The 17,691-nt window shown below is 39.9% G+C and overlaps 1 protein-coding gene across 5 annotated transcripts in view; it reads right to left on the reverse strand.

Annotated features, from left to right (window-relative positions):
- Window positions 1-3,490: 3,490 nt before the first annotated feature.
- The window catches only part of ARID3B (AT-rich interaction domain 3B), a 103,605-nt gene continuing 89,404 nt past the window's right edge, over window positions 3,491-17,691 (reverse strand). For all 5 annotated transcript variants that reach the window (XM_075857823.1, XM_075857822.1, XM_075857821.1 and 2 more), the window contains 3 exons: window positions 11,774-11,936; window positions 11,440-11,606; window positions 3,491-4,393 (listed from right to left, as the gene is read on the reverse strand). In XM_075857823.1, the coding sequence (XP_075713938.1) occupies window positions 4,244-4,393; window positions 11,440-11,606; window positions 11,774-11,936 (480 nt within the window). In that variant the 3' untranslated portion in view covers window positions 3,491-4,243. The remainder of the gene's footprint in view (window positions 4,394-11,439; window positions 11,607-11,773; window positions 11,937-17,691) is intronic.

The raw sequence follows: 17,691 nt of genomic DNA on the forward strand, positions 1-17,691 counted from the left end.
AGGAACTATGGTAGTAAGTGACAGCACAGCATGATCTCGCGAGATCACGCTGTGCTGTGGATTAAGCTGGACATGAATGAAGAGAAGTGTATGACGATGATTGGTCAGCGTCAAACACTTCTCTGTACTACTTCTCTGTTTTACCACTGACCAACTACCAGTTGGTCAAGGGTAAAAAACGCTCACTCGGGCATTAAGAACAAATTTGCATAACACTTAAAATGCTCATAACTTTGTCAAAAACAACACATTACTTATCTACATTAAAGCGCCTATTAGATTAGGTAGAAGATAGGGCAGTTATAAACTGGTTGCAGAGCCTCTTTAAGACAGTCGACTGTGCTATTGATTCTGTCAAAAACGACGGAACCCTGTCACAACAGTGATAAACGGAAACCATTAGCTGGGTTTCCGTCACCATTGAGTTCAATGGTGAGGAAAACGGAAGCTAAAGTTTCAGTTTGCCTTTCCGTTGAGGGGTTAACCCGACGGAAACCTCAGACGGAACCCCTCAATTGAAGGGCAACGCTGATGTGAAAGGTAATGACAGTGCTATTGTATTACCGGAAGCCTAGATAAGGCAGGATAGCAACACTATACATAGATAAGGTTCTATATGAGACTCCTCTTGTCTGTTGGGGGAGGGGCTGTACTCCATCACTTCCTCGACACTATAAAAATCTATGAGATTTCATCTGTCAATTGACTCCCATTTAATTCCAGCTGCCAAAAAGCACACACACCCTGCTGTAGTGTATATACAACAGGTACAGGAAGGAAATGCATGTGTTCAATATGGCCACCCCAGGGAGGGTTTTGGCAATAAAAATAAAAAATCTACAACATTTCAAAAAAAGACCAAACACATTATTTATTGTCTATATGCTTTCATCTAACTAATGAAACTAAAATAAATGCTGCATTTTCTTTAATATCTACCTTTTATATACGTGTAAATTCATGCAGGAGGAGCCTTGATAAATGAAGAAAGTATAATGGATGTTATTTAAAGGGGGCAAACCCAATTTGTGGTTGAAAAATCTAGTATATGCATTGCAAATGTTTAACTTATCGTTTTGTATATTTATTATTTTTGTGACACAAGGTTACTGTACTGGGGTGGGAAATTACAGGTTTTGGCTATGTAGTTGCATTTACAGCTTCCACTTAATGACTAAATCAAACTATTAGGAAACTCTGCGTCCTATGATTTTCTATTATTGATTTATTTTTGGACTATACGTTTGTTTAGTTGAACAAGGAGTCTCAATACTTTATATCTGAGAATTTATATTTATGCAAAATAAATATTTTTCATATTTAACTGAATCACAGAATATGAAATTTTCTTATGGATCATCCATGATGAGTATACCCATTTATTATATACTAATTTTTCTAATGAAAATGACTATTTTATCATTTACAAACATTAAATGTTTGATTTATTAACTTTTTATGTTTTATGTATTTTATTGCTTTTTGTCTCTGTGTTCATCGCACAGCACTGCAAGTCATACATATTCAAATATAGCAACAATATTGACATAACTGTAAAATCAGGTCGCCAAAATGCATAAGAATAAAAAGAATTAGTGTTTAATCTTAAAGGAGTATTCCCACAATCAACAGGATAGGTAATAATTATCTGATTGCTGGGGGCCCCACTGATCGTAAAAAGGACATTGAATGGAGCAGCATTCAAGTATGCACGCTGCTGCGCTATTCAAAGACTATAGTAATTAAAGAAACAGGCGAGTACAGCGCTCAGCTGTTTCCGTCATTCCCATAGACATTGAATTCAGCAGAGGGCGCCTGCTTGACCGCCGTTCCATTTAAGCTCCTCCTCTTTGTGGGGGGTGCAGTGAGGAGGAACGGAGGGTTCAGGACCCCTGTTCTTGCGATCAGTGGGGGCCTCAGCGCTGGGGCTCCAGCAATCAGATAAGGGTCACCTATCCTGCGGATAGGTGATAATTGTCTATTCTAGTACCTTTAAAGGGGTTTCTGGGATTATTGTTTTTTTGATACAGCAGATAAAATAGCTTTATAATACGTTTTTATTAAAATTGTATGATAACATTGAGGCCGTGGTTCAGCCCAAACATTGTATCCCTCTTAACAAACACTGCCCAAAGAACGGCACCATATATCAGCCTCTAAGAGTATTTGCCGCTAATAGTCATGTGACTGCTGCGTGGAGTTGTTCCTAAAGTGTTTGTATCTCAGAAGTCTGTGGTGGAGGACTGTGACCAGTCTTGCAATAAATGACCAACTATCTAATGCAAAATAAAATAAGAACTGGAAATAAATATTTATTAAAGGAGTGTAAAGCAAAATTCACATCTGCTTTATTATGTTGCATAATAAAAAGGAACAAAAGGTTAAATCTCGCTTGTTCTTGAAATGTAAAATATTGTGTTTAATAGATGAATACTAGTGATTGTGTATAAGGAAACTTGTTTCGAAGTTATGTCATGGATATGTTTTCTGAGAATGGATAGACAACACATGCGTTTTTGTCTTACTCATTGTATTCACGTATGTAAATGAAATGAAGGAGTCAGAATGGATCAAAGTATTGGATGAATTGTAGACAGGTTTGCCAACCTTCCATAAATTCACAAATAGCCGTAAAAAAAGGCGTTTTTTTCTGTGTCCAAAAAACTTTTTTTCAGGCTGGAGCAGCTTGTGCAGGTTTTTATGTTTGTTATTATCATCATCTTACAGTTCACAGTAAATGCTGCTAATGTGTTCATATCACTATTCTGAGCTATAGACAAATATCACTTATCTTCATTACTACTTTTGGTTTTCCAATTTGTCTGTAAAAATATTGGCTGTCCGTGATTTATTGGTAAGTTGTCAAAAAAAATAATCAGGTTGACAACCCTGATTGTAGAAGACATTACAGGCTGTATTCAGTCACTTACTAAAAACGAAGTATCCTAAATGGACTGCACATAGTCATACAACAGGACGATTATTGTACAATCAGAGAATTCTTGACTATAACCAAAAATAAGTCTTGTAAACAACCTCAATAAGTAATGTTGTCACATTGTTTCATAAATATTATACAGCCAGCACGGAGGCACCAAATATGTACTGAAAAGCAATTTATAAGGCTCCGTTCACATCTGCATCGGGACTGCGTTCGTCGGTTTCATCTGAGCTTTCCATCAGGGGAACGCACGAACGGAATCCAAACTGAAACAGACTGAAACCATAGGTTTCCGTTTGCATCACCATTGATTTCACCAGTGACGGATCCAGTGCAAATGGTTTCCGCTTGTCACCGTTGAGTAAGGGTTCCATTGTTTTGACGGAATGAATAGTGCAGTCGACTACGGTATTGATTCCGTCAAAACGACGGAACCCTTGCACAACGGTGACAAACAGAAACCATTTGCACCGGATATGTCACCATTGAAATCGATGGTGATGCCAGGGGAAACCTATGATTTCCATTTGTTTCAGTTTGGATTCCGTTCATGGGTTCCACTGACGGAAATGCCAGATGGAACCTATGAACGGAGTCCCGGAGCAGATGTAAACGAAGCCTAAGATATGAAAGTGCAGATCCCTCTACAGTATACTTGCCTGCTCTCCGAGATTTGGAGTCTCTCAAAATAAGGCAGATCTCCCAGCCTACCCCCAGAACAGGCTAGTCACCCGCAAAGGATGCACTAGGAGGAGTTTGACAAGTGTGTATATATATATATATATATATATATATATATGCCTCTCACTGACCAACGAAGGCTGTATAAATATGCATGCAGTGCGGCCCGCCTTGTGGCGGGTGTTGGTATCCGGAATAAAGGAATTTAAAACTCTGAAAGAGATTGAACTTGACAGATTTTTTTTAAATTCTACATTCTGTGTTACTATGTATGCACTTATTTACATAAGAAAGACATTACCCGGGGCTTCCGCTATTATTGTATCTTTCCAAATATTGCCCTGACACATTTCCATATGTGACGTCTGTACGTATGTGCATAGAAATTATTTGTAGAATTATTTGTGTAAAGGTACCATCTTGAATAATAAACTATTGGTACAATATGCCTTGACATATAAAGTCATTATTTTACTGGTCGTCTCATATACAGAGAACCATATGTAATTCAGTGACTTCACTTTCTTCACAACATTGCACACAAGGTTAAATATTGCCAGGTCTGGTATTTTTACTTTTCTTTCTGGATCTCCAGATTCCTTAGAGTGGCAACAAAACATGTTAAAAGACATCTGACTGAAGTGTGTGCCAGCGGGAGCACTCCACTGGTGCTTTGTTACACATTTCCTGCCAGTGGGCCATGCCAGCTTCTGAGGTCCCAGCACCAATTACCACATGCCCAAGAATACGAGCACGGTTGTATATTCGGCCCTAGGAAGTAAGCACAGAATACTATTTTAATATAGATAAAGGCAGTTTTATAGCCATACCAACATTGATTCACAATGGATTTAATTAGACTTTTTTGTTATCAACATTTTTTTAAATCTCTTGAAAACAGCATTTAAGGTTTTGATCACTCTGTGGTCTGCGCCGTGGTTTAACCACAGTTAGTCATTGCAGTGGTTGGCGTGCAGTTTTTACAGATGAGACACATGGTTTTAGAGTGTGTTTACATGCGTTTTATTTTGCGTTTTTTGCCACAAATTTTGTAGTTGCGGCCTAAATTTTTAAATACCCCTCTGTGTTTCAACTAAAACCGCTTCAAAAAAATCTCTACACACAGCGGCCTAGCTGCAGTTGTTGCCCCGTGGATAAGTAAAGCGTAGCAATTCAGAATGCGTTTTTACTACAAATTACCGCGGTTTTACGCTGCGTGTTTTGGCCAAGCGGGCGCGGGCTGTACATATGAAGCACACTGTTTCAATGTGCTTCACCTGTACAAGTCACGCAACTAATTAGTAATAAAATCATGTGCGGTTTTGCCATGCTTTTCTTAGCCAAGCAGCAACTATCGGAGCATGATGTATGGGCACCCTCAATCATCACTACTACAGCTAATTGTAATTAGAAGTCACATAATTAGGGCCTGTTCACATCAGACCTCTCTGTCGGAGGAACCCATTAACGGAATGGCAAACGGAAACCATAGCTTCCGTTTGCATTACCATTGACTTCAATGGTAATTTTTGTTTTGTTGGTGGGGTCTCCCAGAAGGTGTGATTTAGGCCATATTTATTCATTTATGTATGGAAAAATGGCGCAAATTGATGGCACATCTACGCCTGCTAATAACAGGTGTAGAAAGATTGTTTTGCCTGTCTGAGAGGTAAAATGCATCAAATTTAAGAGTCATGCACCTTTGAAGTAATTTGGTGCATACCTCAAAAACTACCCTGTCCACGTAGGCCGGTGTAAAATTTGCCAGTCTTGGTAAATGTGGGCCATTTTATTCATTGTAGGCAATGCTTTGTGAAATTCTTTCATCCACTGACAGAGATTTTGAAAATTGTAAGGTTTCGAAACACAAAAAGCGACCAGTACATCACTATGTACTTACAATGTAGCGTGTGCTGCGTTCCTCAAGTGGAATTAAATGAGTCCCAAAATGCCAATGAATGTGATTGGGTGGGAGCTATGGTGGCGAGGTAGCGATAAAGATACATCAAATGAAGTCAGGTAGCTCAGACTGTACTCAGTTACTTGGCCATCTTACCAGAAAATTCTCTGATATTTAATAATAATATTTAATTGCATGTAGAACTCATCCAGTGGTTTTGGTGATGCGTATAAGGTGGATTAAGGAATGTAGCAAAGATTTGCCTACCAACCTTCTAACAAGATCTCCGCACCGAATTCACATAGTATTGTACTTAAAAACTCCACTGATAAGTAACCAAAATTGGGAGTTCCACAAGTTTAGGTCGTTATCGAGTTTCTTAGAAGGAGGTGGGTGTTTGTATAGGATAAGAAATGTATATTCATTAGTATTACTAATCAGGTTAGATAGTCCAAGCTGCTCAAAAGACCCTTTCACACTGCATTTATGGTCTCTGTTTGACGTATATGCCATGAAAATCTCCCGTAGTATGCATTAAATGGAAACCTAACAGTTGTATCCATCACAGTTAGACTGAATTCATACGAGCACATTACGGCCGTAATGGACGGAACGTATTTCGGCCGCAAGTCCCGGACCGAACACACTGCAGGGAGCCGGGCTCCTAGCATCATAGTTATGTACGACGCTAGGAGTCCCTGCCTCTCCGTGGAACTACTGTCCCGTACTAAAAACATGATTACAGTACGGGACAGTTGTCCGGCAGCGAGGCAGGGACTCCTAGCGTCGTACATAACTATGATGCTATGAGCCCGGCTCCCTGCACTATGTTCGGTCCAGGACTTGCGGCCGAAATACGTTGCGTCCATTACGGACGTAATGTGCTCGTGTGAATCCAGCCTTAGACTATTATGGGATCCATTAAACAGATACATCATGAACTCTCATGACCTTTTCATGATATATCATTAAAAGCATAGTCTATGGGTGATGGATGGCACTTTTCGGCATCTGTCACTCATAGGCTTCCGTTTAAGAAGTATGTTCACACGGCTTATTTTCGGACGTTTTTCGGCCCGTAAACGGCCAAAAAACGGCCGTAAAATTGGAAGAAGAACGCCTCAAAAACATCTGCCCATTGATTTCAATGGGAAAACGGCGTTCTGTTCCGACGGGCCGTTTTTTTACTCTGCCGTTTTGAAAAACGACCACGTTAAAAAACGGCCGCAAAAAAGAAGTGCATGTCACTTCTTGAGCCGTTTTTGGAGCCGTTTTTCATTGACTCTATAGAAAAACAGCTCCAAAAATAGCCATAAAAAAGGCCACGAAAAATGCGAGTTGCTAAAAAAACGGCTGAAAATCAGGAGCTGTATTCCCTCACAGATACGTCATGAAGAGCTATTGCAAAGCTAATGAGATACTGTGTATGTTAAATTAAACATATGCCTGTGACATATGCCATACGGTACCATCCGTCGCCCATAGGCTCCCATGTTTAAAAAATCTATACCACACAGTATACATTTTTATTTTGCAGAATGCCTCTGGGTAGAATAACGTAGTCGATTACGCTATTTTATCTAGCAAAGCAATAGTATTCACGATGTATACCGCTCAATGGAGGCCTAAAGAACACTCTTTTGTACCCCGTCAGTAGAATGGCAGCCTGTAGGTACGTTTGACGTATGTGCCGGGAGTTTTCCTGACGCATACATCAAACATGCAGGGGGAAAGCAGTGTTAAGTGGCCTTCAAGTAGGAAGGGAGTTTCTATAATGTAAACGCCAAGTTTGAATAAAATTTTATTCATACACATGAACTTGTAATTATCTACATTGAAGCTCAAGATCATCTCAAAGTGAACCAGAAAATGTATGCCAGTTGCCAAAGAGTTTGTAACAATTTGGAAAATGTTGCCCTCTAATGTTTAATCTCAGCTTGCATGTATTTTTCCTAAACTGTATAACTATATTCTTATTATATCAAGTAAGTGACATTTAGGCCTCATTTACACGAATGTGATATACGTCCGTGAGACTTGCTTGCTTTTCACGCGGGTCGCACGGACCTATACAAGTCTATGGGGGCATGCAGACGGTCCGTGAGTTTTGCTCAGCGTGAGTGCGCTAAAAAAACTCACGACATGTTCTATAATTCTGCGTTTTTCGCGCATCACGCACCCATTGAAGTCAATGGGTGCGTGAAAACCACGAAGGTCGCACGGAAGCACTTCCGTGCGAACTGCGTGATTCGCGCAAGAGCTGTCAAACTGAATGTAAACAGAAAAGCACCACGTACTTTTCTGTTTACAAACATCCGAACGGAGTGTCTTAGACATGAGCGAACCGAACTTTACCGGGTTCGGCCGAACTCGTTTTGACCGAACCCGGCAGGAGACAGTCACTGTGCAGGGTGCTGAAAGAGTTAAACTGGTTCAGCACCCTGGACAGTGACTTCCGATTCCAATATACGTGAATGTGTAAAAAAAAAAAAAGTTCTAACTTACCGATAACTCCCGGCTTCTTCCTCCAGTCTGACCTCCCGGGATGACAATTCAGTCCAAGTCACCAAGGCAACGGCCGGGAAGTTCTCGGTAAGTACGAACCTCTTTTTTTTTAAACAGGTTACTCGATATGCTGATCGGAATGCACTGTCGAGGGTGCTGAAAGAGTTACTGCCGATCAGTTAACTCTTTCAGCACCATGGACAGTGACTGACGTCGACTAGCCTCATCTCTATGATGGCGGCTGCGCGAAAATGACGCAGCCGCGCATCATACACGGATGACACACGGAGCTGTCAAGTGCCTTTTGCGCACGCAAAACGCTGCGTTTTTTGCGCGCGCAAAACGCACACGCTCGTGTAAATGAGGCCTTATAATCACAGGAGGCAAAACGCATCCATATGATTGGACTAATACTTCATTTGGAAAAGCAGAAAATGTGGATGGGTGTTGGCTGCATTTGAATGCATTCATTTTGCGTTCTTTTATTTTTTGCATCCATTTAACCAGTTCTCATAGTGCTGGCACACAGTAGTGTTGTGATCTCCCACTATCGCTATTAGACCGGGATCACAAACAACGTTTTGATGCCGTTTTTGGTGCCGTTTTTTTTTTGGCAAACAAAGAAAGGAGATCAGTCATTAATTTCTACATTTTGGATCCACTTCTGACTTTGGCTCAAAAAACTGAGACAAAAACTGCATCAAAACTGTCATTGTAATCAGAAGGGAATTGTTCTGTAACCAAATAACTGAATAGCGTAGTCAATTACGGTATTGATTCCGTCAAAACAACGGAACCCTTGCACAACTGAGACAAACGGGAACCATTTGCACTGGATCTGTCACTATTGAAATCAATGGTGATGCAAACGGAAACCTATGGTTTCCGTTTGTTTTAGTCAGGGTTCCGTTCTGACGGGAAGCTCCGACGGAAGATGAGAACGGAACCCTAATACAGATGTGAAAGAAGCCGTACCTGAACAAAAAGACATTCCATAATACAAATTACTTTGTCAACTGTTGATTGTTTTTTTCTCAAAGCATCCCTGTAATATTCATCATTTGCCTCTCCTGTACCTTGCTGCACTTTAACTGGTTCCCGACCGCTGGCTGTATTTTTACGGCCTGCGGTCAGGGTCCTTAAAACCCACGTCATAGACTTTTTACGGCTCGGGTTTTAACTTGCTGCCCAAGCGATCGGGCAGCTGAATGTCGGGTCTCCGGCTGTCAGTGACTGCCGGGGACCCTGAGGAGAGGATAGAAGCAGCTTTCGCTGCTTCTGTCTTTTCTGATCAATGAACGCTGTGTATAGGAATAGAGGCAGCGGCCGCGCCGCTGTCTCTATTGGTCCCAGTGTTCATGTGACTGGTCACATGATCGCCGGGTGCAGTTAGTGACAGACTGCTGCTGGGTCTAACTAGATCCAGCACAGCCCTATTAGTGACAATCGTCACTATGAGAGGGCTGATTTCCCCTGTAACTGGGGCTGCTGTGCAGCTCCAGTTACAGTGGAAAAACATGGTGTAAAAGTAAGAAACAAAATATATAAAGTTCCCCAAAGGTCTTTTTTGAACTTTGAGGGACAGACCATAGTAATAAAAAAATAAAAGTAAAGTAAAGTGCAAAATTTTTTTTATAATAAATACACATAAAATCCCCACCCCCAAAAAAATGTTCCCTCCCGCCAATCATTGTTGTAACGCTAGCGCTGACCCAATTACCCTAATATAGACATGTAATATATTAAAATTTACGGTAGACAATGATGATCACAAATAAAAATAGCTGAAAAGCAAAAAGGCTTATTTTTTTACTATTATTTTCAAACTTTAAAAATAAAAACTCTAAAATTGCAAAAAGTATGTGTATAAAAACGACAAAAAAAAAGAAACCTGCATTGTCTACGGAAAAAACATCGCAAAAATCGTCGTTAGCCCAACAAATAAAAAGTTATAGCCACTTAACTAACACGTGCTAAAAAGGGCTAAACAGTGTCCGGTCCTGAAGGCTCAAAATAGCCCGGTCCTGAACTGGTTAAGCTATATTACCAGGATCACCACAATGTAGCTCAGGAGCACATGCAGCTTGCGAGCCCATTTGATGCAGCTATAGAGACACTGTGGCTGGCACATTTGTTAGCATTCACCCAGTGTGGGCAATTCTGTGATGGTATTACTATTATTATGCCTATACTTCTTCATAGGCACAATACTGGGATTAACTACAAGTTGGCACCACTTTGTAGATACTATGTAGCACTGTAGGGACAGTGTGCAGTGAACACTTTGAGGGTACATACATTCACATGCGGAAGATTTGTTGTAGAAATTTCCGCGACTGTTCCACTCATCTGAATAGGGCTTGCAGAAATCCATGCAAATGATCCAGAAACAACCCCATTCAGATAAAACTTATTTTCAGTTGCAGAAATTTCTGAAAAAAATCTGCCATGTGTGAATTTACCCTGATTTGAGACAATTTATGAGAATTATTTGAAGGTTTAATTATCCTTGTGTAACTAGGATAAGGGTTGGGGTCATGTCAGCATACATTAAATAAGCGCATTATGCACAATGCCCTATGGTTATGTGATGTGTCCATATTGCATAGTGTAGCTTTCCTAATTTAAATAAATAAGTAACCCCTGTCCTAGATTTTTACATTTGCAACCCTGTCCCTTTCTCCTTTTATATGTGGTAAAAACATTTTGTACACAGCTGCTTGGCACTCATGTGCAGATGCCACAAATATGCTAAGTGAGGGTGACCCACTTCCTTTTTTCTAGTGCGGCCAGATGTTACATTAAAGTCTATAGTAAAATATGAAATGCACTACATACAACAGTTTTTTGGTTTGTGGCCATAAAAAAATCCACTAAAAATTCACAAAAATGCAGCAAAACGCTGTGTGTGTGAATCTATCCTAAAGAATGTAAGTCAAAATTCCATATACGAACTATTGGGAGGACTAACCTAAAGATCCAAGTACTCACTTCTGAATTCAGCTGATTAATGTAATCAAAAGGAAATGTGGGTGGAAGAATATTGACAAATGGCATTATTGTTCATTGTGAGAACTCATCTTTGGAGCGCTGCTCTGGACTATGTAGTATAAGCAGTTGGGCCAATGATGAACTGCTAGATCTGATCCGATTTCGTAGATCCACGTCACGGCTAAATATATGTGACATTCGGAGATCACATTCATATTTTCTTGATGGAAATCTCATTCCAAACCCCATGAGGATTAATTTTGAGAGTTGTATACAAGTCACGTGAAAATCAACAATGCAACATCTGTTCTTTACATATCGGGACGCAACATTAATTCTAACTGATATTAGTTTCAAGTTACATTCTTGCTTCATCAATGGCCAAAATAATTAATATTACTATCGGCTTCTGCCAACTCACCTGCATGACTAAAAAATCTAGATGCAGGTTTGGACTATGGACAAATTCAAGAGGGGCATCAAATAAGAATGGGGCATTCCACACGGGACTGGTGCCTGATGCTGTCCGTGTCTCCTTAATATCCATCACCTGGCTGTCTCGAATCAACCGAATGCTGACAAAGTGATCTAGAATTGGGGATTAATAATGCAATTGAGATACAAAAACAATATATATATAAATATAAATATATATATATATATATATATATATATATATATTCTATTTTTTTTAATTTATTTTTTAATGTGGTGGATTTGTATTGTGCGCAAGTTTTCAAAGAGTGGCATCTTACCAGGGGCTCCAGGAATACGGGTTAGTTTGCTTAGATTCTCTGCCTTCTGTACCATCACTTTGATGCGATTGGCTAACACTTGATGCTGCAGAAGGATCAGTATCTGTCCAGGTGACTTCAGATTGGATGTGGGAGGCGAAGCTACGTCCAAAGTGCTCAAACTCTATTAATATAAAAGGATACAAAGAGTTAACAGTTATGGCACATTACATTCATATATTAGTGTCCATACATCTAAAATGTACTGCAATTATTCCAGTCTTGCTATATACATACAGTTATAATACATTCAAATATTCTATCATATCTATTTTGCCCAGAGAAACTGTCAATTGAAGACATAGACTTTAGCCTTGTCATACTATTTAGTATTATAAACTTAAGGACTGTCAATTTTGAGACCTAGTTCCATGACATTAACACTACCATGGTTGATGAGTGATAAGCATTAAAATACAATGCAAAAAAAAACCATCATACAATAGTTGCATTTTACTAGAATAACTTGTATAACAAAGTTCAGGAACTGTCACACAGACGATAGAGGCCGGCAATACTAAGAACTCCTCTTTTAATTATACCTAGTATTAGGGCCCTGAGTAACTGCTTTATTCATGTCAAACCCTTGTTCTTTACGGGATTGTATAGGATTAGAAACAAAGGTTTGCTTTCTTTACAGAAACAGCAGCACTCTTGTCCGTTGGATGTGTCTGTTATTGCAGATCTGTCACTTTCAAGTGAAGAGTGTCACGGTTTCTGCAAAAAACACATACTGTTTTTGTAGTTAAATAAATGTTTGATAATCTATATATGTTAATCTATTCTGTCAAGGTAAGAGTTTTACACCTAACAACATTGCTTATTGAAGTATATTAAAGGCTATGTACACCTTTTGAAAGGAAATAGTTTTTTAACTCCTTAACCCCTTCCCGTCAGTGGCGGATTAAGTAGACTATGGGCCCTGGGCTGTTACCCAAACTTGGGCCCCCCTTCTCCCCCGCCGAGCCGTAACACTACCTTTTTGTGCAAGCATTAACAAATGGGTGTTACGATTCGCCTTGTCAAAGGGCTGTGTCCCTACATACTGACAGTCTCCAACCATCGCTGACAGTATCACACTGTGCAGGGACACATCCTCCTAACAAGGAGAATGGTAACACACATTTGTCTATCAGTCCTGGACTACACAAAGACTTTTAGTGAAACACAAGGATTTCCTATAATAAACATGTCAGGAGAGGGGACAGATTCTCTATAAATCTAGTGACTCACATGTGACGACTCCTCAGATTCTGGTAACTTTTTTCCTCTTTTCTTCTCCATCCGGTCCAGACTTCATGACGACTTCTCCCGGCCATGACCCATTTCTGCAGAATTTGCCACTTAGATTTCTTCTGTTGCTCACTTTTCCAACATTTCTACACCTATAAACGAAAACAAAATGATCATGGTGCCACACACTGTGCCTCTAACTATAATAGCACCAAACACTGCGCCCCTGAATATAATTGTGTCAAACACTGTATAGTAAAGCACCACATGCACAAAGGCCCCTGTATACAGCGTCGCACACATCCTCCTGTATATAGCGTCACACACACATCCCCCTGTATATAGCGTCACACACACATCCCCCTGTATATAGCGTCACACACACATCCCCCTGTATATAGCGTCACACACACATCCCCCTGTATATAGCGTCACACACATCCCCCTGTATATAGCGTCACACACATCCCCCTGTATATAGCGTCACACACAGCCCCCCCTGTATATAGCGTCACACACAGCCCCCTGTATATAGCATCACACACACACAGCCCCTGTATATAGCATTACACACACACAGCCCCTGTATATAGCGTCACACACAGCCCCCCCTGTATATAGCGTCACACACAGCCCCCTGTATATAGCATCACACACACACAGCCCCTGTATATAGCATCACACACACACAGCCCCTGTATATAGCATCACACACACAGCCCCTGTATATAGCATCACATACACAGCCCCTGTATATAGCATCACATACACAGCCCCTGTATATAGCATCACACACACACAGCCCCTGTATATAGCATCACACACACACAGCCCCTGTATATAGCATCACACACACAGCCCCTGTATATAGCATCACACACACAGCCCCTGTATATAGCATCACACACACAGCCCCTGTATATAGCATCACACACACACACACACAGCCCCTGTATATAGCATCACACGCACAGCCCCTGTATATAGCATCACACACACAGCCCCTGTATATAGCATCACACACACGGCCCCTGTATATAGCATCACACACACACAGCCCCTGTATATAGCATCACACACATCCCCCTGTATATAGCATCACACATATCCCCCTGTATATAGCATCACACATATCCCCCTGTATATAGCATCACACACACATCCCCCTGTATATAGCATCACACACAGCAGTGATGAAGGGAGGGAGTGAGTTATGGAAGAATGAAGGGAGGGAAGAACAGATGGAGGGAGTGAGTGATGAAGGGATGGGGGTTTGGAAAAGCACTCACCAGCCTGGAGCGCTGTGTAAAAACTTGACTGGTGGCCGGGCCTTCTTCCCTGCAGATATTCTGCTCCTTCACTGTGATAGACGGACCTGATTGGTGGGCGGGGGTCACATGGGCACGACGTCATCAAAGGTCCTTTAGCCTTCAATTTGGAGCACATTTATGTAGAGGTAACGTTCACTATCCCGGCTAAGCCCGCCCCGAATTGTTCTGCCTGCACCTTCTCTCTGCAGTGACAGTTAGCGCTGCATAGTTTTTACGATTATGTGCAGTTCGGGAAGCAATAGGCCCCCAGAGTGCCTCGGGCCCCGGGCGACCGCCCGAAACGCCCATATGATGATCCGCCATTGCTTCCCGTCATAAACAACTTTCAGATTTTCATTTTCGTTTTTTCCTCCCCACCTTCCAGAAGCCATAACGTCTTTATTTTCCGTTGATATAGTACTATGAGGGCTTGATTTTTGTGGGACGAGTTGTAGTTTTTCGTAGCACCATTTATTTAGCCATATAATGTACTAGGAAACGGGAAAAAAATTATTTGTGGGGTAGAAAATGAAAAAAAACAGCGATTCCTCCATGGTTTTTTGCGCGCCGTTTTTACGGAATTCACTGTGCAATTAAAACAACATGTTAGCTTTATTCTGTGGGTCAATACGATTAGGGCAATACCAAATATATATAGTTTTTTCTATATTTTACTACTTTTACATGTAAAAAAGAAAATGTATTCTGCATCGCCAAATTCCGAGAGCCACAACTTTTTTTTCCGTCGATTAAGTGGTCTGAGGGCTTATTATTTGTGGCATAAGCTGTAGTTTTTAATAATACCATTTTGGTGTACATGCGATGGTTTGATCACTTTTTATTTCATTTTTTGTGGGAGATGAGGTGACCAAAAAATAGACATTCTGGCGTTTACAATATTTTTTTTTACGGCGTTCACCGTGCGGGTTAAATAATGATATATTGTAATAGTTCAGACTTTTGCGGACGCGGCGATACCAATTATGTTTATTTATTTATTAAATGGGAAAAGGGGGGTTTTTGAACTTTTAATTTTTTTAACTTTTTTTATTAGTCCCCCTAGGGGACTTCAACAAGCGATCGTTAAATCGCTTGTTAAATACTAATGTATTGCAGTATATCGTGATTCTGACAGGCACTTATTAAGCCCTGCCGGAGGCAAGGCTTAATAGGTGTACAAAGATGGCGGACCTGGGGGCGTTCATTAAGCATTACATTACAAGTATAAAATAAAGTTATAAATCAAGTTATCCCTTAATGGGATTTAAAAAAAAGTAACAAAAAAATAAATATTTTTTTTTTTAAAAAGTCCAAAAAAAGTCATTATTTTGCATAAAATATATTTTATTGCCCCCTACACTAAATAAATACAAAAAAACGACACATATTAGGTATCCAAACGACCGTAAAAACCTGCAGAATTAAGCTATAATGGATTCAGCATGAAACGTGAACAGGATAAAAAATAAAAACTATGCCGATAATCGGTTTTTCTTATATTCACGCCGTAAAAATAAAAAAATTTCTACCTCCAAACTATGACAAAAAAATAAAATAATACAATTTCTCCCGCATAAAACAAGGCCTTATACGCCACGTCAATGAAAAAATAAAATCAAAAAGTTATGGCTGCTGAAATGCAGAGAGGTAAAAACTGAAAAAGTAACTAGTAATTAACACCTTTTCAGGACCGGTCATTAAGGGGTTAATAAATCAATGTTTTTTGTGTTCTTCAACAACTTTTAGTGTTCAATATTTTTATTAAAGTTTCAATAGAACAAAGAAAAACAAAAAAGTCCCCTCAACGACCAACATGTCGTCTTAGTGATACAAATAAGGGTAGCACACTAACAAAAAGTAAGAACGCATTAGGATGACAGAGAAGATAACCATTACATCGTCATTTGTAAATCCATATTTCAAGCATGTAAATCGTCTAGTATGACTCATTATATATTCAGGAACATCAATAAGTAGAAAATAAAGTTAAACATAAGGATATGCATATCTTTTCTGTAGACAAAATAATAAAGTAATAGTAGAAGAGAAGGGGGAGCTCAGAGAAGAAGGCAGCAGAAGGTTATGATTAAATGGGTAACTAACGTTTCCATGGATCCCAAGTCTTGTCTAACTCATCCTGTCTATCCAGGAGTTGACTGTAAAGTTGATCATTGACCATTATCTATGATCATTTATCTTTAACCAATTCCATAGGGATCGTGATTGTGCGCCATGATTTAGCAATAGACAATTTGGCTGCCAATAGGACATATCGGATCAGTCTTTTGAGGTGTCTAGACACTGGGGGCAATGATCCATTTAGTAAGGCAATAGAGGCATCTATTGGTACAGAAATGTTGGGTAGAGATTTGATAAATTCAAATATCTCTTCCCGGAAATTTAACCACAATAGGACAAATCCACCAAGTGTGGAGGAAGGTGCCCTCATCACCACAATGTGTAAAGCAACCCGAATCATATGAAGGATAGATCTTAGATAACCTGGATGGAACCATGTACCATCTAAGTAGAACTTTGTAGCCAGCTTCAATTAAGGAAGTGTTAATTGATCATTTAGAAATGTGGAATGCCATAACACGCCACTGATTAAGATCCATCTCCCTCCCAAGCTCCGACTCCCATCTAGTCATATAAGATAATTTAGTGCTCGGAGTAACTAGCCCAGAATAAATAGACAATATCTTACCTCTAGAAAGAGGTCATAAGCATAGTCACTCTACAGTTGTCATAGTGGTCACATCCTCAAACCTAGTCTTCCACGAGAGTAAGAAGTGTTGGAGATGACCATGTCTCAAGAATTTGGAGCCAGGGAGGGAGTGCATTTAAACAACTTTTAAATTCACTTATTAAAATGTTTTTTCTTATTTTTTACAATACTGCTTTCTATGTATCCTGTATACTTAGAAGCTGTATCGTTCTGTCTGAGCCAAGTCCGTCAGTTCAGCTGAACTGATGGCTTGGCTGAGATTGGTCCTGCGTGTCTCTGATCACATCTAAGTTATAAACTTAGATGTGATCGTTATTAGGTGGATCCTGTGTATCAAATAACACATTTGTGGTGAAAAGATATTTAGACCAATAGTAAGTAAGTAATAGTAAGTAATCGTAGATATAAACTTGGACAGTCAGTCACCGCAAAACATATACCATGCGGTATACTTTTTTTTAACATTTAACATGGGGCCAATAAATGGCCACTGTATTGAATAGATTGGCACTCATTGGGAGAGTTCTGCTGGACGTATTCCCTAAATGTCATGTGAAGAGATTCTTAGTGATGCATAGAACATTACACTTTGCTATAAAAATGTGAAG

Source organism: Rhinoderma darwinii, chromosome 3 (genome assembly GCF_050947455.1).
Source record: "Rhinoderma darwinii isolate aRhiDar2 chromosome 3, aRhiDar2.hap1, whole genome shotgun sequence".
Taxonomy (NCBI): Eukaryota; Metazoa; Chordata; class Amphibia; order Anura; family Rhinodermatidae; genus Rhinoderma; species Rhinoderma darwinii.